Source organism: Anguilla anguilla, chromosome 12 (genome assembly GCF_013347855.1).
Source record: "Anguilla anguilla isolate fAngAng1 chromosome 12, fAngAng1.pri, whole genome shotgun sequence".
Classification (NCBI taxonomy): Eukaryota; Metazoa; Chordata; class Actinopteri; order Anguilliformes; family Anguillidae; genus Anguilla; species Anguilla anguilla.
This window is the reverse complement of record NC_049212.1, coordinates 23,631,283-23,653,559: the sequence shown is the minus strand read 5'-3', so window position 1 is coordinate 23,653,559 and position 22,277 is coordinate 23,631,283. Positions and strand designations below refer to the sequence as shown.

Below are 22,277 nucleotides of genomic sequence, written 5' to 3'. Positions count from 1 at the left end.
AATAGCATGGTTCACGGCAGGGCAGTTTCCTCAGACATGTGTAGTGCAGGCAGGTGCATCAGCTTAGGTCTTTGACTAGAGTTGCTATCCTGCTGTATTTTTCGTATAGTTGATGTAAAACTCCCATGGTGCTCTCCTCTGACAGCGCACGGCTCCTCTCGAAGGTTAATTATCTACCCCTTATCGATTCACATTTTCACAGGATTAGACATACTTCGGCGACTGTTAACTTCCACAACAAATCAGCTCCCCATTACTCCTCTTCTGTTCAAAACGGTCATCCCCTGTAATATGAAGTCAGAGAAAATAAACTAATTTTACTTCAAATGAGTTTGTTCAATCGGGTGCAGCTTCGTTCGTGCTTAACATCTCTTAAGCCTGTGCCACTTTTCAGATGGCTATTTTAAGGCTGGATCGAATATTATTTAATATTTGCCCTCTTCACCTCCTGGTCCCCACAGATCACGTTCACTGTTTGCGCGGATGGGCTGTTGTTCTGACTCTGGTGAGGAAAAACAATGAGAACCGACGCGTAGTGTGTTCCAGTGGATAAAAGCAGGATTAGGATTTTACACCAGCTGCACAGCTTGCTGTTCAGATGTATGCAAAGGGCTGATTGGTTAAATACAGAAAAGAGATAAATATGTTCTGTGTTTTATCTCTGTTATTATTTTTGAAAATTATTTATTTTTGTTTGTTTTTCACAAACCTTTAAGGGGGGATTAGTGGAAAAAAAATGCATATTTCTCTACTGTTTCATTTTAATTAAATTAAATCCCCTCGCATGCTATTAACTGAAGTCAGATTGAACTGTGGTTGGGTACTGCCTCCTCACTCCTGTTGCTCTTACATCAGTTAGATGGATTTTATCCAAGAATCTGTTTCAGATCAGCTAAAAACAGTGGGAGTGATTGATAGCAAAGTTAGATGCAATGAAGGCTGTTCGGAGCAGGTGGTGAAGTTTTCCTGCACACATAAATTGAGGTATTCAGGTATCAAGAGTGGACAGGGCTCCATATTTAAGACTGACAGGGTCAAACGGGGGGGATCGCATTTGGCACCTCTTACGTTTTTTTTTAGTCTGCGGCATGCCCAAACTCGGACCTGAAGTGTTGGCTTCCCATGATTTTCATCATCAATACTTGCTTGGTAACCATACCATCTGGGATTGGAGATCAACATACAAGCATAAAAATGTATATACAATATACAAATGGAAATATCTATCGAAAACCGTTGTGTGCTTTTAAGTGCCTGGAACAGGCCAGGAGTTTGCACCTCACTCCCTCCAGCAGCCAGCTGCAAGAGCGTCACAGCTTCTTAATTTAATCTCCGTCTAAGAACATTTTGCCCGTTAGCTGTCAGCCGTTGAGCTGAGCGACGAGCCAAATTGCATCTGATTGCAAATCATTTTTAACAAGATCATTCGGCGGAGATTTATTTTCCACCCATAACCTTGAGATGTGACAGGGTTTTTTTTTTCGAGTGATTGCTCTTGTTACTGCTTTTTTCCACCCCCCATTTAGCCCCCCCCCCCCCCCGTTCATTACCACACAAACACACAAGGCTTCGTACGTCACGAGCCAACGGTCATCTTGATAGGATCGTAAACGAGAGAAAGACACCTCATAAACGTGCGGTTTGATGCCAAGTGTCGACATGCTATCTGCAGTAACATGAATCTGCACGCTGAGCTTCAGGTCAGACTGAACTGCACACGGTGAATCTGCCTATTTGGAAGAAGTTCCTGCTTACTGACCTCTGCACATCAGCACCTTTGCATGGAGTCATTAGAAACCTGGCTTCTCTACAGTTCGGGGTATAGCGGAAGGTCTTCTATTTGGTCTGCATGTGTCATTTCAGGACAGTAAGCTGGACCCTCCCCTTGGCATTGATTTACGAGGTCATTTTCTGACTAGACAAAATGAAAGCATTTGCATACGCATCGTGTCACCTCCAGCTGTCAGCCAGGGACTGGGACCTGCAACCCGGCCGACAAAAGGCTCGGTGCCAGCGCCTCGCAGTCCGTACGGCGAGCAGGAGGCCGCGGTCGCACCAGCGAACAGACCCGGGAACATTCCGCGCCGTGCCCTTCTTTTTCAGTGGGAGCGTAGCAGGGCAGTTTGCCCTTCATAGTCCACCCACAGCTTTGTAAAAATTATTTTATCTCCGTCCACCTTCGTCACGCGTGGCGTTTCCCTCGTCGCCTCCGTGCTAGACACGGAGTGATGATTGCATCTTCAGTCTGCCGTCCGTTCGTCTTTCTGAAGGCTGGGAAAAGCCGAGCAGCCTCAGACAGGCCCCTGAGGTTTCAGTTATTATCTTCCGAAAACAAACTGCAATTAGTGCTTTTCGCATGGACTCCACGGCTGGTCAGGAGGCCACTCCCTCAGGCCCTCCTTCACTCCTCTACCGCCTCCTTCCCCTTCTTTTGTTATGCCTTATCAGGGAGCTGCTGGCAATTTCATTTTACCTTGAAGTCAGGTCAAACAATTAGCTCTGTCGCTCTTTCTGTCCTCTCTCTCTGTCTCTGTCTTTCTCTGTCTTCTTTCTGTCTCAGTCTTTCTCTGTATCTGTCTCACTCAAATATTGCCACTGAGACAGTGTACACATTTGGAAAGAAACGGCAGTAAGCTGAAAAAGACCAATATTTAGGGCAGCAATAACAAAATCATAAGAATTTCATGACCAAGCAGTGTGCAGCATTAGCTTTGCAGCCAGCGCATCACTGGTCACTTTCCCTTAGGCTATAACAGTATCTCTCTCTCTCTCCGCTCAGTCTGTTGGGCAGTCACACATAATAACACAGGGGAATTTGTGCATTTATATGCGTGGATTCACCATTTAGTCCTGCCTCAAAGAATAGCCACCTACTGTCTTGTTCACCACATACAGCTCACCAGCTTCCCGGGTGGCTAGGGTGGCTAGCTGACCTCGAGTCTTGCCCTGTAAGCCGCTAGTCACATTGTGAGATTTTATGCTCACAATGTGAGATTCTCTCAAAACTGAGTTTCACCGATTTACATATAGTACACATGGCATCCAGTGGTATTAAGTATACAATGAAAATAATGGCGGACAAGGTTTTATGAGATAAGGGTGTCAAGAATGAAATCCCTCCTGTGACATGGTGATGACGTAGGCATAACAGCGCTGTTTTGCTCAGAATCAGGAAGTCTGCAATGTAGGCACTCTTATATCTGTTTCTTATTTCTGCTACCCTACATGACCTTTTTATTTGCCAGAGGATTGCAACCTGGTGGTGGAGGAAGCCCGCCAATCCCTTTTTTTTCATAGTGCTCAGCATCTCTTAAAAAAATGTGTGTGTTTGCTCATTGAATTACTGTTGGGTCTGTGCCATTTTATCTGTCCTAGCCAGCCCATAGGCTACAGATGGAAATTAGCCGCTTAGCTAAACCCGGCACCTTTATATTGACACTAATGCGGATATGTTGATTATCATGCACTGCCCTTGTCAGCTTTATGCTATAAATAAACAAGTGAATGAACAAATCTTCAAGAAAATCCCAGAGTTTCGCCTGTACCATTTCCTCTGCATAACAAAAGAAGCTGCAACGTGAGCTGAGAGCTTATTGGGCTGTAATGTACTATGTATCCTCATGTGTATCCCTCTTCATTACATTATTTAAAAAGTGTAAAAACAAGTGTGCTCCACATTAAATGGAAGTAGAGAGAACTGAGATTTGGCGCTCACTCTTCTCTGACCCCTCCCCCATTCAGGTGCCAACTGCCCAAGCTCCTCGGAGCTCTGCGAAGACCAGCCCTGCCCAGGGGACATGCAGTGTGTGGGCACAGGGGGCGCTAGAGGACCCTACGCCTGCCAGTGCCCCCCAGGCAAGCTGGGGGAGTGTGCGGGTGAGTGGACTGCGAACAGGCACCAGCCCCCCGGGGGGGCAACACTCATTTGGGTTTAAGTGCGCTAGCAGTTTCAGTAGCCGGGGAATGCAGGACTGATTGGGCTGCCTGAGATTTAGCACATACTGCATGTAGGTGTGGTGAATGTAATCATAGCAGGCGGTCCACATATCAGGCAGTCTCTGCAGCCTTGGCGATGGGTAATAAGGCAGAATTATATACTGCTCTTTTTTAGGTCGTCTAAAAATACCCCGCCCGTTCTCTCTCTCTCTCGCCAGCCTCATTCCGCTGCGCTGACCGTTAATTTTCAGGCGCGCGGGTGACCTCAGCCCGTCAGCCCGTCCGTCCGGTCGCGTCTGTCTGAATGTCTGTCCGTCCCTGTCTGCCCAGGTCACACCTCTCTCAGCTTCGCGGGGAACAGCTACATTAAGTACAGGGTGTCTGACAGCAGCCACACCGGCGAGATGAAGCTGGGACTGAGAATCAGGACCCTGCAGAGCCGGGGAATCATTATGTACACGCGCGCTGACCCCTGCACCATCCTGAAGGTGAGTAACACACACACACACACGCACATGCTTTGACACCTGTACAGTCCTGCAGGTGATTAACACACACTCAATATGCACACACAAGCTCCAAGCTCTTACGCTCTCACGCACAAGCACACACGCACAGATACACACAGCCATGCACATGCTGTGACCTCCATACCAACCTGAAGGTCACACACAAACACAAACACACAGACACACACGCACACAGACACACACACACGCTGCAGTAGTGTTAAAGGAGATGTGGTATACCGGCCCACTGAAACCTCCCCCAGGTTATATTGCGAAGGCGGGTCTGTGATGTAGACGGGGGAATGGCGTGTGGCGCTCTCCCCGGCTGCAGTGGAAAAAGATGATGTTACTGTCTGCGCTGCCGCGGAGTGCAGCTGTTTGTCCGCATGGGGCCACACTGATGCAGTCCAGCTGACAGCTGCGTGGGTCTGCACGCGCTCAGACGGAGTAACAACCACATCCCTTCTGCAGGGCTACCCCGTCTGAGAAGGGAGAGCAAGGGTGAAGGCGATCACATTGCAGACCCTTTCTCTAGCGTGGGCTTTGAATCTAATGGACTTTGAACTAATTCCTGTTTCCTGATCCCTCCCCCCTCCCCCCAGACCCCCTGAAAAAACAAGCAGCCCAAACTTTCAGTAGAGACCATGGAGGCCCTGCTCCTGCCAGCCATGTTGTCGCATTGGTTACAGTGAGCCATGCCTCTGTGAATACATTGGAAACTAGGGCAGCATGTTACACGGCATTTACATTTTTACACTCATTGTGTATAAAATGGTAGGGGTCCAACCGCCTTTAAGCCAAATGCGTGTCACATGTCTCCTTAGATACGGCCATGTGTGTTTTCTCCTCCCGTTTTTGCGATGCTGAGCTTTTATGAGTTATAGCTCAGTAGCGCCAGAATGGCATATTAATGAGCTCCCTACCCTGGCACAGCTCACACACCATCTCATTTCTGCCTCCAGCTTGAGAGACACACAGCAGGAGATGGCTCTAAGGTGCTGTCACAAGCAGTAGTTAGATTCCGGAGTGTTAATGTGAAGCGAGAACTGTCTGCACATCATTAGCCGCTGTGACGAGCACTAGGCTAGCGCAAGGTGCTAGCGTATCCATATTTAACCTCCTCGTCGCGCAAATGTTCTCGCACGGTAGACTGTTAATTGGAAAGGGGTTGATGTGACCAGTGCAATATTCTTGCTGAAAGTTGTTGTTTCAAGTTTTGCACAGAGCCAGCATCTTGCAAGAATTTTATAGAAGGCGTTATAGTTTTTTTTCACCCACGTTTTTGGAGTGTTAATTTGATTTTTGTCAGGATCTGATTTTGTCGAGGTGGAGAAGTTAAACAAAATGTGGTTTCGGAACTGGAAGTACTTTGTACTTTCAAACAGTTGTGCTTATGATTCAGATGCCTTGTTGAGTGTGTCTGTGTTCTGGTTACCCAAGCAATTATCATGCTGGAAATTAATGTTCAGTTTGATAGAAATAAAATTTGTTCACATTTGGAGTCATTCTTATGTCTTAGTTTTGGCTTCAGTATGCCTTAACACTTCTTTTTTTCCTAAAGAGATATTTTTTAAATGGTGCTGTTCTTAATTCTGTTAATTTAATTAATTGAAAGCCCTCCTCTTTCCTGAATTAATGCAGACATCCCATTTAATCCTTGGATTAAAATGGGTTGGATATCAAATTGGTTTGGCTGCGCTTGATCGTTACATGCACATGCACATATAATCACACCCACACACGCGCACACACACTAGCATGCGTGCACTCACACACTTCTGCAGAACAAGACAATTGAGTCTGCAAAAAAATAAAGAAGGCCCAGGTGCCCTCGAAACTCTTAAGCAGTCTTTGAATATAGACTACGTCTAAGCAGAGATCCATCTAAGGCTGTCAGAAACATTGATTTTCCACTTCAAGCTCAGCATCTCACATGGGCACCAATCAAAGCACCTCATGCTGTTTTCTGTTGTCGGTATTGATGTGTGAAGTGCAGTGAAGCCCCCTTCGCACCAGATAAGGGAGGGGCAAGTGCAGCCTACTTTACATTTTTCCCCCATACCCCTTATTACCCCGCTTCCCCCCCACCCCCACCCCCACCCCCAACCCCAACAGATTGAGGAGGGCAAGCTGTGGTTCCAGCTGGACTGTGGCAACAGCCCAGGAATTCTGGGAATTTCTGGGAGGCCCATCAACGATGGCAACTGGCACAGTGTGTCCTTGGAGCTGAATCGGAACTACACCAGCCTGTCGCTGGACGACAGCTACGTGGAGCGCCGGCGGGCCCCCCTCCACTTCCAGCCCCTGGGGCCCGACGGCTCCATCTACTTCGGCGCACAGGTCCAGCCGCCCAACTCGCGCAGCCTGACGGACAAGAAGGGCCCGCGGGTGCTGGACGGCTTCCAGGGGTGCCTGGACTCGGTGGTGCTGAACAACAACGAGCTGCCCCTGCAGAACAAGCGCAGCCGCTACGCCGAGGTGGTGGGCCTGACGGAGCTGAAGCTGGGCTGTGTGCTCTACCCCGACGCCTGCGAGAAGGCGCCCTGCCTCAACGGCGGCAGCTGTGCAAGCCTGCCATCCGGTGGTGAGTTACAGTCACTGCAGGCATTTTCTTGCACTGCTGAAGCGGTGCCATGTATTCTTTAACATCCTTACAGCTTTACAGCTCTGTGGTGTGTGTGTGTGTGTGTTTGTGCACATGGGTCTTGTTGTACATGTGCCCAACATAGCGTACATGAATGTGTGAATTCACTCACGCGTGTGTGCGATGACAGCGGTGCTATGACTACATGGATTCAGTAAGACCTCCTTAATAATCATTACACAGAGCCAGAGATGTTTTTTCCTCCTTTATAGTTAGTTTTTTAAATTAGTTTTCATAATGCTTTAATCAGGCAGATCCCTCATTGTTGTTTGTGGTGCTTTTGGTTAATTGGCCATCTGATAACAGGTAGTGCAGGTAAAGCAGCAGGTGCTTCCCCCCCAACCATTCCTGTTCTTGGCTGGTAATATCCCTGCTTCACGTAGCATGGGAGGGGGATGAAGAGGGGGATGAAGAGAGAGCCATGTTTTATTAAAAGCAGAAGATTATTCCCCTTTAAAAGGATATAAATAGTGTACAAACTTTGCTTGGGGCGGAAAACGATTGTAACTGCGATTAGAGTCTGCGCCTCCATGCAGATGGAGTTAATGTTGCAGAGCCCCCCCCCCCCCCCCCTCCGGGCCCATCCATAATTAATCTGGGCGCAGCGCTGTCTTCTCCAGGTACAGCCACATCGCGCTCCCTCGTTACCTCGTTTGCTGTTCCAACAGCCAAGTAAAGGTTCCCACTGCCCAAGTGCCAACCAATCAGCTTTCTCCGCATTTCTGAATGTTCATTAAGAGTGTTGGCTGAGGTAGTCTACATCCTTTCTGCGGTTGTGCAGTGGGTAGGGATCTAATTTTGGAACCGGATAGTGGCTGGGTTAGGTTCTTAGAAACCATTGTCATTTTTGCCTTGAGCAAGACCCTTGAGTGACTATCCAGCTTTAATTACACATATGCACAATATGCACTATGAGGTACGAGCAAATCATAAAATCTGCCTCAACTCTGCAGAGGCATGAGAATGCTCATTGATTTTGGCTGCAGTGATGCGGGTTCCTGTGGGAGGAGTCAGAAGTTCACGCTGTCCCAGTGCAGTCTCGCTCTGATGGGCGTGCCTCACAGACGCGAAGCGTGACGTAGCGCGCGTGACTTGGACGGGCGGGCTGGAGTTCCTCTGCTTATCTCAAAGGCGCCATTCGCTGCCTGTCACTGAAAACGTGAGAATTTTCGCTCTCACACATAGCACGGCGTGGCAGGGTTCAGAACAGCTACAGCGTCGTCCTGCGGCGATTACACCTCCTGCTAGAAGCATTTAGCAGGAAAAAGCCGGGGAAATCACACCTAGTTGCGGTGTTCTCGGTTTAAAGGATCAGCTGGGGTGCTAATTAATGAAAAACCAAGATATGCGGGTTATAGATTGCATTTATTTTTCTCGTTTGCCTTCTTCTCAACACTTAAAGCCAGGAAACAGTTCACAGGTCTTGTTGTGGGGTGCAGTGAAAATTAACTCTGTCAGAAACACGAGCAAGTCAGACACCATTGAGCCACGTGCATTACAATGCAGTGTTTCAGTAGATAGCATCTCTCAGTTTAAGTTGATAAAATATGACACTGATGTTATTTTAGCCCCTGTGATAAAAAAATGTTAGCCACATATAGTGATGCAAGTTCATTAATTTCAATACAGTTCTGTCAAGGTTAATCTATTGTAAAAGCTATGCTTATTGTATAATATACAATGCGCTTCAAATAATAATAATAATATTTATTGAGCTATGCACATCAACTCAGTCCTGTTGGGATTGTGTTGGTGTGTCTCTTTGGCTGGACAGATTCTGTCTTGCGTGTGCAGACTGTGCAGGCTGGAGCCTTCTGTGAGCTGGGTTCAGTCGTGCGGTGGCAGATTTGGACACGTTCTGCATTGCAGGGCACAGAGTTGTTATCGTTGTCTTTTTGTCGCTGTCATTTCTGCCACATCTGACCCTGAGCAAAGGTTCTCAAAAGTGCTGCCTATTTCAGCTTTTAGGATTGTGCATGTGTGGATTGCAGATACATTATTTGCTATTTGTTGTGTTTGCTGACATTTTTCTTTGGTGTTATTTCCCAGAGGCTGTGTATTGTGCTTAGGCTGGCACTGTACCGCCTCGCCCCTGCCAGTGCTCGTTGGCATCGGCACTTCTGCGCAAACAAATCGCACAAATCCACACAGCCAAGAAAATATGCGCAGACAGTGAAAATACTGAAAATACTCGTTATGCACATTTCTCTGTGTATGTATGTGTGTGAGAGAGAAAATGAGAGGCGCGTGTGTGTGTGTGTGTGTCTATGTGCATGTAATGCTGTTGTTAGTGTACTGTGTACTTGGCATAGTTCTCTTGACTCAAATCCAGTGCCACCACTGTTTCTGTAAAGATTACCACCCTTAGACCCCTTCCAGTTTTTTCCACATTGCTAATAATTTTTTCTAAAATTGGATTTTTCAGTGAGAGAAACAGTCCTTCCTTGTTAATAAACCTTGTCACAGATTATTCTGAGCTAACCAGTTAATAGCTACATTCCTGTATGAATCTTAACATGTTGAGAATGTGTTCAGTTTTGCTTAATGTTTAGATATTACAATATTGGCCTGAATGAGAACTTGTATACGTTCAGTATTATGTAAACAACTCCTTGAAAGAAATGTTCTAAATGCATAATTTTGGGTGCTGAATCACAAAGGTTGTGCCAATGTAATATAATGTGGGTTTTTGAATGTTAACATTCTTAATTTTCTTGTGGCGTATTCTCTGCATCAGGTTTTGAGTGCAGTTGTACCTCCCAGTTCACCGGGGGGCGCTGTGAGACAGAGATCACAGCCTGTGTTCCCAACCCCTGTCAAAACGGAGGGATCTGCAAACCCATTGGCAACGCTTTCCTCTGCAGCTGCCGGAGGGGATTCTCTGGCCTCACGTGAGTTTGCCCTCTCTCACACACACACACACACACACAGGGCACTTCACTTCATGGCAAAGACAGAATTCCACTGTGAAAAAGTGCTCTTTAAGACCTCTAATGATTTAAACCCTCTGATCACAGGGAAGCAGTTAAGCAGTTTAAGACGAGGGAGGCCAGAGACCATGGCTGATATTGCAGTTAATAAGAGGATTACACATCACCTCTAAGCCTGGCTATGAGGCAGGTGGCAGATAAGCTACAGCGAAGCACTCGTCTGACGGGGAGCCAAGAGTAATGTGTGTGCTGTATACTATGGGACATGTAGTTCATTTATTTGATTTTGTGATTTCAATATGTATGCTATGAATATTGATTGAATATGAATCATCATATAAAAGAGATTTGCATGAATGTGCAAAGAAATTAAAAGTTGCGCAAGCTGTGCAACAAAAACATCTACACTCCAACGAGACAGTCTTGGAAAGGGTGTCTGATAAATTAATGAGCATCTTGACCTTGAATTGTGTCACAGTGTTTTTAAGTTATCTAAAATGAAGCCTTGGGTATTTTAGTTATCTGTCTTATCTGTCCAGTTCTATTGACCTGACAGTTGAATGCTGAAGATATATCCAGAAATACTAAATTGAACACTGTTTTAGATAGATGTGTGATAGATGTCTAATTACCAGCAGATGGCAGTGTAGATCCACTTTTCAGTGCTATGAACGTGTTCCTGCTATGAAATTCCCAATACAGAGTTGAAAGAAAATATTATATTTCCGTGCAGTCACTGGCAGCCTCAGTGGCGAAAAAAAAAATGTCACAAAACGTGTGTTCTGTGCCCCAAATTGTAGTAACAAGGCCTAAAGAGCTGTTTGTTTTTCTCTTCAAATGCCTCTGGGATCACAAAGTAGAGAAGAGATATGAGAGAACACAGAAAGGTTCAGCAGTGCAAAGTCTGCAGGAAAGGCCTCAGCGTGTAGAACCACAACAGCTGCATCTGCTCTCTTTCAGGTGCGGGGAGGACGTGAACGAGTGCGAGCGAGAGGAGTGTGAGAACGGAGGAGTGTGCGTGAACACCTTTGGGGCGTTCTACTGCAACTGCACGGCGGGCTACGTGGGGCAGCACTGCGGCCTGCGGCCGGTGGTGGTGCCCAACATGCAGGCCGGGCACTCCTACGTGGGCAAGGAGGAGCTGATCGGCATCGCCGTGGTGCTGTTCGTCATATTCGTCCTCATCGTCCTCTTCATCGCCTTCCGCAAGAAGGTCTTTCACAAGAACTACTCCCGAAACAACATCACCCTGGTGCAGGACCCGGCCACAGCCGCGCTGCTCAACAAGGCCAACGGGATCCAGTTCAAGACCCTGCGGAGCGGCGGGGACCACTGCAACCTGTACGCCGAGGCGGGGGGCCCGCCGCAGGTGCCCGTCCGCCCCATGGCCTACACGCCCTGCTTCCAGAGCGACTCGCGCAGCAACCTGGACAAGATGGTGGACGGGCTGGGGGTGGAGCACACCGAGATGACCACCTTCCACCCGGAGTCCCCGCGCATCCTGACCACCCGCCGGGGCGTGGTCGTCTGCAGCGTGGCCCCCAACCTGCCGCCCGTCTCCCCCTGCCGGTCCGACTGCGACTCCATCCGCAAGAGCCCCTGGGACAGCGATGAGGGTGAGCCTGCTGGGTGGGGGCACGGCAGCACAAAGCACCAGGAAGTGGCAGAAATTGACCCAAAATTTTAATGAAAACTTCTGCTTATTCTCTAACCCCACACAAATTCTGCCCGTTCTCAAGAGGTGCCAGAACTCCAGCAAAAACACCATCGTTTTAAGTAGTATTCATGGTACACCAACATGTATTGGACAAGGGGTGATTACATATGTATTCTTGGTCGGTAGATATGCTATCCATCTCTCCCAGACCGCTTGGCAGACAGAGGCCTGGAATGTCGTACGTTGTGGTCGGGCAGTCTGAGTGGCCGTGACGAATACCGTCTAGCGCTGCTGGGTTTTTTCTTGAGAACAGCTCTGTTAGTCAAATTGTGTGTCATTTCGTCTCCAGCTAAAGCTCTGTTTTATAATGTTAATTAAATTATCTGTTATGAAGATTCATCCTCTAACCTTTGGCCCTGGCCTTCCCCTTTTACTGCAGGTAAAGTTGTGGATATGGTGGAGGAGGTCACATGTTTCTCAGGCAGCAACAAGGGCAGCAATTCTGAGGTGCAGTCGCTCAGCTCCTTCCAGTCCGACTCCTGCGATGACAACGGTAAGACGGAAGCGCTATTCCTCCCCCATATCTCTCTCTGGAACCAGAACCAGCACCCCATTATCAACTGGTGACACTTTGCAATACATGCCAACTGATGGGCTTGCACAGTCAGAGAAAGCACATGACCAAACATACTATCACCTCATGTTTGTGTGTATGAACAGGATGTGTGTGGGTATTGGGGATGGCTGTGCACGTGTGTGTGTGTGTGTGTGTGTGTCATGCGCATTTATGCGTGTGTACTCGTGTGTATGCCATCACAGCAGGCCTGAATTGTTAAGTGTCACTTTTTTAAATTGATATTTCTTCTGCAGTGTTCTTCATCCCATATTTGTTATGAATGCTTTGATATGGTGCAGGTTCTTAGAGGAATGGCTTTTCAGCAGTTTGATGATTGTGTTTAACATGCTTTGTTTTTGGTTGGTGCTAGAATTGTGTTCCAGCAAAACATGTTCTGCACTCTACATTTCATTATGTTTTAACTTATGAGGATTATGTTTCCTCATGTAAGACTTGGCAGTACTGTACCTGCATCCATTTCTACTTCCAGATTTGCATTTGTCATTTGCATTGTGCATTTCATTCAGGCCCTAGTGACAAGTTTAAAAATCAGAGTGCTGTGTCATGTTCTCTTGTGGCATGTGTGTGTGTGTGTGTGTGTGTCTATTGCTGCTGTTTTGAATTGGGTCTCATTAACTGCTCCACTAGATTGCCTAAATGTGTTTGAGAAATGAGGCCACTTTATAGCTGTGTTTACTTCAGTTTGCTTTTAGTGCACTTAATGAAGCACCTGTGAACTGATTTAGTCTTTTTTCATTTTTCTTTTTTTACCCATCACATGCTGAAACCAATCTACCCTACAGCATTCTGAAATCACAGGCACTTGTTATAGCATTTCTGATAATCAGTTTACTTTCTGAAAACGACCTGTTGTTCACCTCCAATATTGATTTGGCTTCTCTGAAGGGATTATCTTTATGTTGTTTTCATTGTTTCTTTACTCTCTGAACTATCTGTCTATTTTATGTATGTATTCATGTGTGGAGATGTAGTAGAGCAATGTGAATTGTGTTTTCTAATTTTTTTTCCGTTTCAGTTTAGGGAACATTAACAGTGAAGTATAGATAAACAAAAGGTTTATATATTTTCAGTCCATAGATAAGCCAATGTTTGTGTGGGCCAGCGTTCAAGTCAATTGTTTATTTACAGTAGTCTCGTCAAGATTCAGTGATGCTCGTACTAGTTGTCCTGTGTGCATATGACAGCATTAGGTTTAATATATAGTTGCATAATCAGTGCTGTGAAACTTTTCTTACTGTGAAAGTCATCTTTTTCACTTTTTCCTACAGGGATATGTCTGATTATTTCTTGTTGCACTGATAATGGATAAGGTGTAACTTGTGTTATTTGCTGTCTCTCATCACCTTATATGTACATATAGATAGATAGACTTCCTTACCTTATAGGTTTAACAATCATGACCATTTGCTAATGCTAACAGCTGGGTCCAAAGGTTTGTCATCCAAGTCCATCACAGGTTACCAGTGGAATTACCTTGGCATCTTCAAGTTTACCAGTGAAAATGCAAGGATTCCTTTGGTAGTTTCAGGGAAGAAATGAACTGTTTGCAAAAACAATTTTATATTATGGATTACATAACTCCTTGTTGTACAAACGTGAGACATTGTGTGTCGTTTCCTGTCTGTAACAGCCCTAAGTGATTCAATTCCTGCTTGCACTAGACACTTACTATGTGATGAGCCAATAAGATTAAGCTATTGGCAACAATAAATAGAACAGGGAACCAAAAGCACACATTCACACGGCACCAAGAGTTTGAATATGGTTTTAGCGTTTTGTTTTTTTTTTTTTGAAAAATGTTTTTACAATTTTTGAAATTTTTTTAGTGGATGGGAGAGATCTCAAGGTTAATACTTTGTTTAATCGTTCCTTCCTTCAAGCTTGATTTAATTTCAGGTTTTTACCACGTTTTTTCTTTATCAGTTTCCCATGTCACTCCTGATTTGACTCAAGTCCTTTTTTAGGCTCGTCTCACATGCTACTCCATATGCTCCACTTATGAATGCAAAGAATCCAGATGTGGACCTTATGTGAGAGGCGGAGCATCTTGGGAGGCCACTTATATTCATCAGTCTTGTCAGACATGTTACAGACTAGGTGTGCTGCACCAGAACAGGCCTAACTGTGAGCCCCTAAAGAATCTGCAAATGGCTGAAGCTGCCTTGTGCTGTCCATGACCGACCTTTCAAATGCTCTCCTCTCAAAAACTATTACAGTCAACAAGTCATTAATAACACACAGTAGCTCCATCTGTTTGGGGCTTCTGAAAGCCTCAGTCGTTCATCCCTGGTGCTTCCCTTTCTGGATTAGTCATTCAGGCTACAATTTTCATTGAAGTTAAAATAAACAATTTACGCTAGGGGTACATTTTGATAAACGGCATCTGTCTGGAACCAAAACTGTGTTCCATCTTGTACTACACATGGAAGTGCAACAGCATTTAGAGACTCCAGTTTTGAATTAACCTCGCAAACTCCTTAACCATGCATACCCAGGTAAGGATAAGCAACAATGGCCACAATTAATGAAAATGAATCGTCCCACCACGTTTTTGGAGAAGAACAGTCACCTTCAGGCATCCTTGTTACTGGCCTGGAATTACTGATTGGTGGGTTTGTAGGGTCAAAGTTCATATTTAAAAGCTACCCTGGTCCTGATGAATGTATCTGAAACCATGTCTCCATCTTATTCCTCCTCTCCTCCTTTTTTTCCCTCCACAAGCCTCCATAGTGACCGTCATTCGACTGGTCAATGATGCAGTCGACACAATTGAAAATGAAGGTACTCGTATCTTCTCTTCAGTTTATTTTGAAGTTTTATTGTGTTTGTGACACAAGTAAAGAAAAAGAAATAGGATTCCACTGTAAAAAAAAAAAACAATACATATTGCTATAATTCCCCAGGAATAAATGCAGGATTTCTGTCTAATGTCTATTAATGTCTCCAAATACGTATTGTAAAATGCTAGCTATGATAACATTTGAGCCCCTCAAAGCTGCAAATAGCATGGGCATGTTTAAATTTAAAATGGAATGACAGCTTACAGCTCTGTCTAGAGCTATTAAAGACTGAGTTCACAGAGGTCCGGTGGGAGCTATTGTTCCCCATATACACGTGCATGCAGTTTTAGGAATCAACCGCTTGGATCGGGACGTGGCTAGGGGAAAGTCTGGTAGGTTTAGCTGGCTGTTTTCCTGGCGGCTGCCATGTCTACTTTAACAACACACAGTGCTGCTCAAGCCTGCGCACGCCCCGCGGCCTCTCCGCCCCTCCGCCCCGCCCAGTGACCGTGCTCTGGGTCCGAGCAGCGATCGGCACCTCGGGGCTGCATGCACTCACAGAATGGACACGCAGTCCTCTCCGACTGCTCTTTAACACAGGAATGCTGTCTCTCGCATAGCACACAGAACTCTTCACATTTAGAATGCATGAATCTTTTTTTCACCTCAGTAAAATTATGGCCATTTTCCTCTTATTTTTGGTATTTCTTTGCATTTGTTTTTATTTCATTTAATTTTTTTGGTGTATTACCAGCGCTGGATAAAAGAACTGTTGTGACCGTTTGTACGAGTGCCTAAGCATGCTTCATCCGTGTAGCCGTGATGAAGGTCGCCGAGGTGTGGGTACGACTGGCAGCAGTGCGAGCTTGGGTTGCTCAGTGGCACTCTCTCAGTGGCTGGCAGTCGGAGTGTATCATCCAAAGGGAAGAGACATTAATCTCTAAGCTTAGTGTCCTCTCTGTTTTACTCTGAAGGCTGACAGGCTCTCTCACTGTGCAATACAGTCTGTGTCTCGCTCCCCGCCCTCACACACTTTCATTATACCGATAATATCCTTCTGTCTCAGGGCACTGCACAGCACAGGTCATTTCCTCTCCTCTCACTGGACCCTCTTATGTATCCATAGCTGTGGTCTGTCAAAAGCCAATAACTCTGGAATAGTAAGCGCAGTGCATCAATGTTTGTTCTTTGGGTTTTGATCTGAATGCAAGTCTTCTGCACTGTACACCTGCAACCTACAAACTGTGTTCAGAACCATAATGATCCTGAACTTGCTTTCAGTCATTTTGTAATATTTTTAAATCCGCCCATTTAAAAGGATCACCCATTAGCAGCTTATTTAGACTAAGGTGGATTTGCATAATAAACAATGAAAGGGAAACTCTTTGTGTTTAATGCAGTTTTTTGTTGTTGATGCGGCTGTTGTAGCTGTTAATCTTGTTATATTGCTAAGACTTTAGCTAGGTTTCCAATGGACTGCAGAAAATTCATTTTGGAGCAGTACAAACTTTACAAATGCCCAGAGTAGACACCAAAACACATTTCTAAATTGATAATTGTGTATTTTTGTTTGGAAGGAAGGTGTCAGGTGATTTGAGCAAACACCATGTGTTGGATCAAATAATGTGTGCTTCCTACCTAAGAATGTTACAGTTACTTTCTTTTGTCTTAAGCACTTAATTAATTTTTTTAATTTACAGAAAGATGTTTTTCATTAGGCAAGTTTTTCAAAATTGGCAATCGACATTCTAAAGGCATGAATTCACACTAATGAAATGATGCTATATCGCTGCAAGTAGTCTTTATTGTTATATAGCACGTTGACCTTTGTTAAATTAAAATGAAAGTTCTCCAATCTCTATGTTACGACTCGGTTCATTTAACCTAATCTCTGTTATAGCTCATTTTTGCTTTAATGAATCAGCTGGCAATGGGTGGTCCTCGCTATAACTGTCAAGCTTGTTAATCGCTAAAAATGGGGCCATTCAGGCCAGTTATCAGTTATAAAGGTAAGTTCTCCCTCCTTGTTCAGCACAGGCAGTAATGCAGCCCTCTCGCTGCCCTGTGATACACATTTCAGTAGGTGGTGTGTATTATTTAGCAATGCAGCGCAGGACAGAGGCTCGATTCTCCTGCAGCTGCTGAATAGAGCTTTTGCGGATCGCGCAGAGGGAGGGGCCAGCGCTTCGTACGGCCTGACGGAAGCTGGCGACACCGCCGCTGCCCCGTCCTCAGCGCCACTGCCCCGTCCTCGCCACAGAGCAGCCGACCAGCGGGCGCTAATGTCACTGAGCGCCGCCAGCTCGAGGGGAGCGTCGCACTCCCGGTCGCCTTTGCCGTGCGCTCCCTTTGAGGATGCGAGCGGAAGGGAGAGGGGAACCTATTTGCGGTTAAAAGGACTTTGGGCTAGAGAGTGGGTCAGGGATTGATGGGGGAGGCGAGGCAGATTCAGAAGCCAGGACAGTCAAATTCCACCCATTAGCTGGAAACTAAGCTGGAATGTCAGATCCCGAATGCCACAGCTGATTGCTTCAGTGAGAGGGGGCGGAGCGAGCGCAGTCACATGGTTTCAGCCTGTCTGTCTTCATGTAACCAGAGAGGGGCTCGACTTGTCAGGAGGCGCAAAGACCAGCTGAGGATGTCTGCTGCACCTCACTAGGGCCCCCGTCTGCTAGCTCTTAATCACTCTTTATCTGCTCTCCCACCTGCCAGTGTCAGTCCTGGACCAAGGGCAGAGCTACAACAGAGGTGACTCCTGTCTGTGTGCTCCTGCGTGTGCCCCCCCGTCCCCCGGATCCCAGTGTTTGTGTGATTTAATCCAGTCCTCCCCAGTCCCTGCCCATGCATGTGTGTTGACTAAACAGCCGCGTTGCGTCGACCGCTCGAGTGCGCGCGGCGTCGGCCATCTCGGCTGAGGCACCCACGCGGCTCGGCTCATCCTGACGACGGCCTCCCGACAAAGCCACCCGCTGCTTTCCGTTCCCTGTTCATCCCTCTGGTTTTGCTTGTGTTATCAGTTCGCTTGGATTTTAATTTTTTTAATTGTTTTTTGTCGCCTGCAGCAGTTTGTTCGTCCCATTGCACCACATGACATCACTTGTTTTCCTTTGGTTCATGTTACAGTTTTATCTCATGGTTAAAAGACTTCTTGATCTTTATTCAAATTTTTTGCCCTTCTGTAAAATTATAGTAATAATTGTGAGAACCAAATTTCCTTTTAAATCGTCATGGAGTATTTAGGAAAAAAAAAAAAAAGAAGTCTTGATAACTTGTACAATGTTTCTGTGTAAAAACTGTCCGATGTGTCCGTGTCCAGTCCTCCTGTCCTGTACGCTGTGCATGTCTGCTTCTCTCCCGTTTCATTTTGGACACAGTGCTCTGTGCCTGTGACGCCTGTGTTAACACCTGAAAATGTCTCGCATTGCAGTGATGCGTTTGTTTTTACCACACTCTTACAGTATGACCTCCGACCTCATGGCTTGACCTGCTCTGAATTGCCTCTGACCGCCAGCATGTTGTCTGACTCCTGCATGATCCGAAACCACCAAACAGACATCAGCACAGATCAAGCTCCCTGTTTTCACAGACCAGTAGCCGTCTTAAAGCAGGGAGCACTGTACATGCTGTATGCCCAATGTGCCTGGCACTTTGAATCCCCTTTTAATGTTTGTGGGGATAGAAATGGCTGTGCTTACACCCAGGAGCAGTGCTGACATTCATCTTCTCACCTCCAGCGTATCACTGGGACACATCCGACTGGATGCCCAGCTCGCGGCTGCCGGACATTGAGGAGGTGCCCAGCTACGAGGCCGGGGACAACTCGTCCGCCCGCCTAGGGGGCAGCGCCCGGGAGCTGGAGACAGACTACTACCTGGGCGGGTACGACATCGACAGCGACTTCCCCCCGCCCCAAGAGGAAGAGTTCCTGAGCCAGGACCAGCTGCCCCCGCCCCTCCCTGAAGAGTACCAGGAGCACTACGAAACCCTGCCCGCCACTCAGCCCGTCTCCGTGGAGAGCACCCTGAGTGGCGGCAGCCGGGCCCGCCCTCACTTCCACCCCAGCCAGTACCTGCCCCCGCACCAGTTCCCGGGGGATGGTCAGTGCGGGGGGGAGGAGTTCAGCACTTTTGTCTTGGGCCCCGGGAACGACCTGGAGGCGGAGAACCTGGACAGCGTGTCGCTGACCATGCGCCTGTCCGCCAACGCCTCCTCCGACGACGTGTCTGCCACCTGCGGCTTCGACGACTCGGAGGCGGGCACCAGCGACTTCGAGAGCGTGGACGAGCTCCGGTTCGAGGGCTCCCACCCCCCGTTCGTGGAGACCCAGCAGCAGACTCAGGTCTGAGCCCCATTGAGGGAGGGAGGCGGAAAGGAGAGTGAGTCACAGGAATGGGACTCCCGTGGGGGCGCTGTGAACTGAATGGAACTGAAGAAATTGCCAATAAGGCACTCGGACAGGAACTACAGAGTGCCGCTCTCTGAATGGGCACAGTTTTTGATTAAAACCTGCTAAATCACTGCCTGGTGATAGCAAGCCTGTTGTGATTACGCAGTCACAGAGAGCACACCCCGATTCCGGCTTTTATTATTCACACATATTTTTTTGACAATTGATTTCTTTTGTAAAGCCTCCTCTATCACTTTTCCCACATGTGCACTCACGCATGTGCACACACACACACATACACGCACAGGCACACAGAGTAAATGGACAGGTCCACAATCAATCAGAATTAGAGGTTAACCAAACTCAGCTCAAAGCAGTGCCATTGTCAGTTCACAGCTCTCATGAAGCATCTTGTTTTTTTATGTGCACTCATCTATCGGGTCTGTTGGTTGGCTAACCGTAACCTTGCAAGTCAGATATAATGCTGCTTTCAAAACTGAAATAAAAAAATGAAAAGGGAAAATAGAAATTTGGCTTCATGAATATGTCTTATATAGTAATGCTCATAATAGTGTTCATGGCTCAGCGGAACCAGAGAAACGGGAAGAAGAGTGTTAAGCACAGTTTTTGGACGCTCGGTCGTTGGACACAGGGTCGGAAGGGCCACTCTTTCCTTTACGGTCTGAGTGGGCAAAAAATAGATTTTTTTTCTCATGAAGCAACCTTCTTTTTGCTTTTTGTATGGGACTTAAAAGTTTAAGTCCCATACTGTCCAACACAGACCCATTTAAATGTTTTTTTAAGAATGCCAAGAATTTTTTTGCACTAATATTTATGTTGCCTTCATGATTCGGTTATAAAGTAGCAATATATAAGACCCTCCATAAGGTATTTTAGAGGGGTGTGACTTGTTTAAAAGCAGAGAAAGTTTCTGTGTTACAGAAAAGTTTGCTTTAATATGAGGTGTACAGCAGTAATGTACTGTTCTTCCTATCTAAAATCCATACACACACTGTCCATTTTTACTGTTAACACATCTTGTTTTATTGAAGATGGAGGAGCCTGTGTCAAGGGGAATTTATAGGGCCAAGCCAGCAATGTTTTTTTTTTTTTTTTTTCATAAAAATTTTGGACTTCAAATGGGTGTTCCCAATAGTGTCCCAAGCGTTAGGCATTCCATAGCCCCTCTCCGTCCCTTCAGTTCCCACGGGAGATTTCAGAGGGTTGTGCATTTGTTCCAGCACCAGAAAGTGGGCTGTAGGGTCTAAACACAGCCTCTCCAGAACATGAAACAGGTGTAGACCAGCACATTTCCCTGTATTGGTAGTGCCAGGGGAGATCCACCAGCAGGGTCCAACTTCAGAGCATTTTGCCATGTTAAGAAAAGTCCCTCTGAAAAATATTTGGCTTTTCAGGTGCTGGGTGTATTACTACAAGTTTAACACATTTTTTTGTACATTTATGTTTTTTTTTTCTTGTCTGTTTGGGGGGGGGGGTTTGGGATTTTTGCACTGAATATGATTTCAAAGTCAAGCCAGTATTTTTAAAGCCATAACAAACAAGGCCACCAGGGCAAAAGGATGTGGAATGCAACGTGTATAGCTCGTTTTGGGAAAATGTAGCAAGCCCAACAAAACACATTCACAAGCAGTGCTGAATTCTCTGTCATCGGCTGAAACAGGGAGGGGGTGGGGGGGTACAATAAAATAATGAACATGTCTCGCATTTGATTCAAATCATTGTCTTGTAATATAATATGCCTGATGTTATCAGGCAGTTTTGTAAAAGATGTAAGTTTGTGTTGAAATCTTTGTAAAAAGTGTACATAGCTAGGTTGTTAAAATGCAAGATTTTGTAGATATTTAATTCCGATCCTGACTGCCTTTTGATTTCCTTGGTGTTTATTGTGAATGTTGACTGTAAAAAGGCAAGTATGAATCAAGAATAATTTAACCACATTTTCATTCATTTTTCTCTTCATTTAGTTTTATTTCTTTTTTATTAACATATGCTTTAAAACTTAAATATCCTCCTGTAGAATAGACTGATTTTTGCACATTGTGAAATGCACAGGGACTCAAAAGATCTGATTGGTTGTTAATTTTTAATGCCATACCTAACATTTCTCAAGAATCTAGAAAAAAGGGAAAACTCTTGTCATGTCGTGCTCTTTGTTGTCCGAAAAGCTGTTGGCTGGACTTTGGTTCACTCTATTCCCAGCCAACATTTTAGGCAGTATTAAACTATGTCTAACCTTACTGCAGCAACTCAGTGTACAGATCGATTTCTTTTTTTAACTGCTGTTCTGTTTTATAAATCAATGCGGGAAATAAAAGATGTTGATCAAATGATGACACTGCTGCTTGCATCTTCATTATGAAAGAATGATTCCATTTCTGTCTTATATTTTCAATCATAGAGTTTAGACAAAATTACTATTCATCTGCATCTATTCAAATTTTGCATTTATTGAATATTCATGTTTTTAATGTGACTGGGTCTTTGTTAGAAAGCCAGGTCTTTAGTCTTCAACAACAAGGGATATCCTTCCTCCCCCTAAACCAGAGGAGACAGTACTGTGCTACTTCAACCCTATCAGAAATATAGTAATGTAAATTTTTGATCCCTAATGGGGTTATTTGGCTGCGATCCCAGCTGGCAGGTCTGTAGTATTTTTTAGGTCAGGAGGAATAGGCTTCAACACACGCATCAGTGCCTGCCGGCCTTATTTTTTCCCAGTGCCGCTCGCTCGCTGTCTTAAACTGCGCTCCAGCAACACGCTCCAAAGATCCATCAT

The 22,277-nt window shown here is 45.8% G+C and overlaps 1 protein-coding gene across 1 annotated transcript in view; it reads left to right on the top strand.

Moving 5' to 3' along the window:
* Nucleotides 1-21,832, top strand: part of fat3a (FAT atypical cadherin 3a) — a 159,994-nt gene extending 138,162 nt beyond the window's left edge. Inside the window, 7 exon segments of the mRNA XM_035385144.1 lie at nucleotides 3,742-3,876; nucleotides 4,267-4,424; nucleotides 6,561-7,029; nucleotides 9,827-9,980; nucleotides 10,980-11,635; nucleotides 12,116-12,229; nucleotides 18,828-21,832. Coding sequence (XP_035241035.1) covers nucleotides 3,742-3,876; nucleotides 4,267-4,424; nucleotides 6,561-7,029; nucleotides 9,827-9,980; nucleotides 10,980-11,635; nucleotides 12,116-12,229; nucleotides 18,828-19,438 — 2,297 coding nt within the window. The 3' untranslated portion in view covers nucleotides 19,439-21,832.
* The last annotated feature ends 445 nt before the right edge of the window (nucleotides 21,833-22,277 follow it).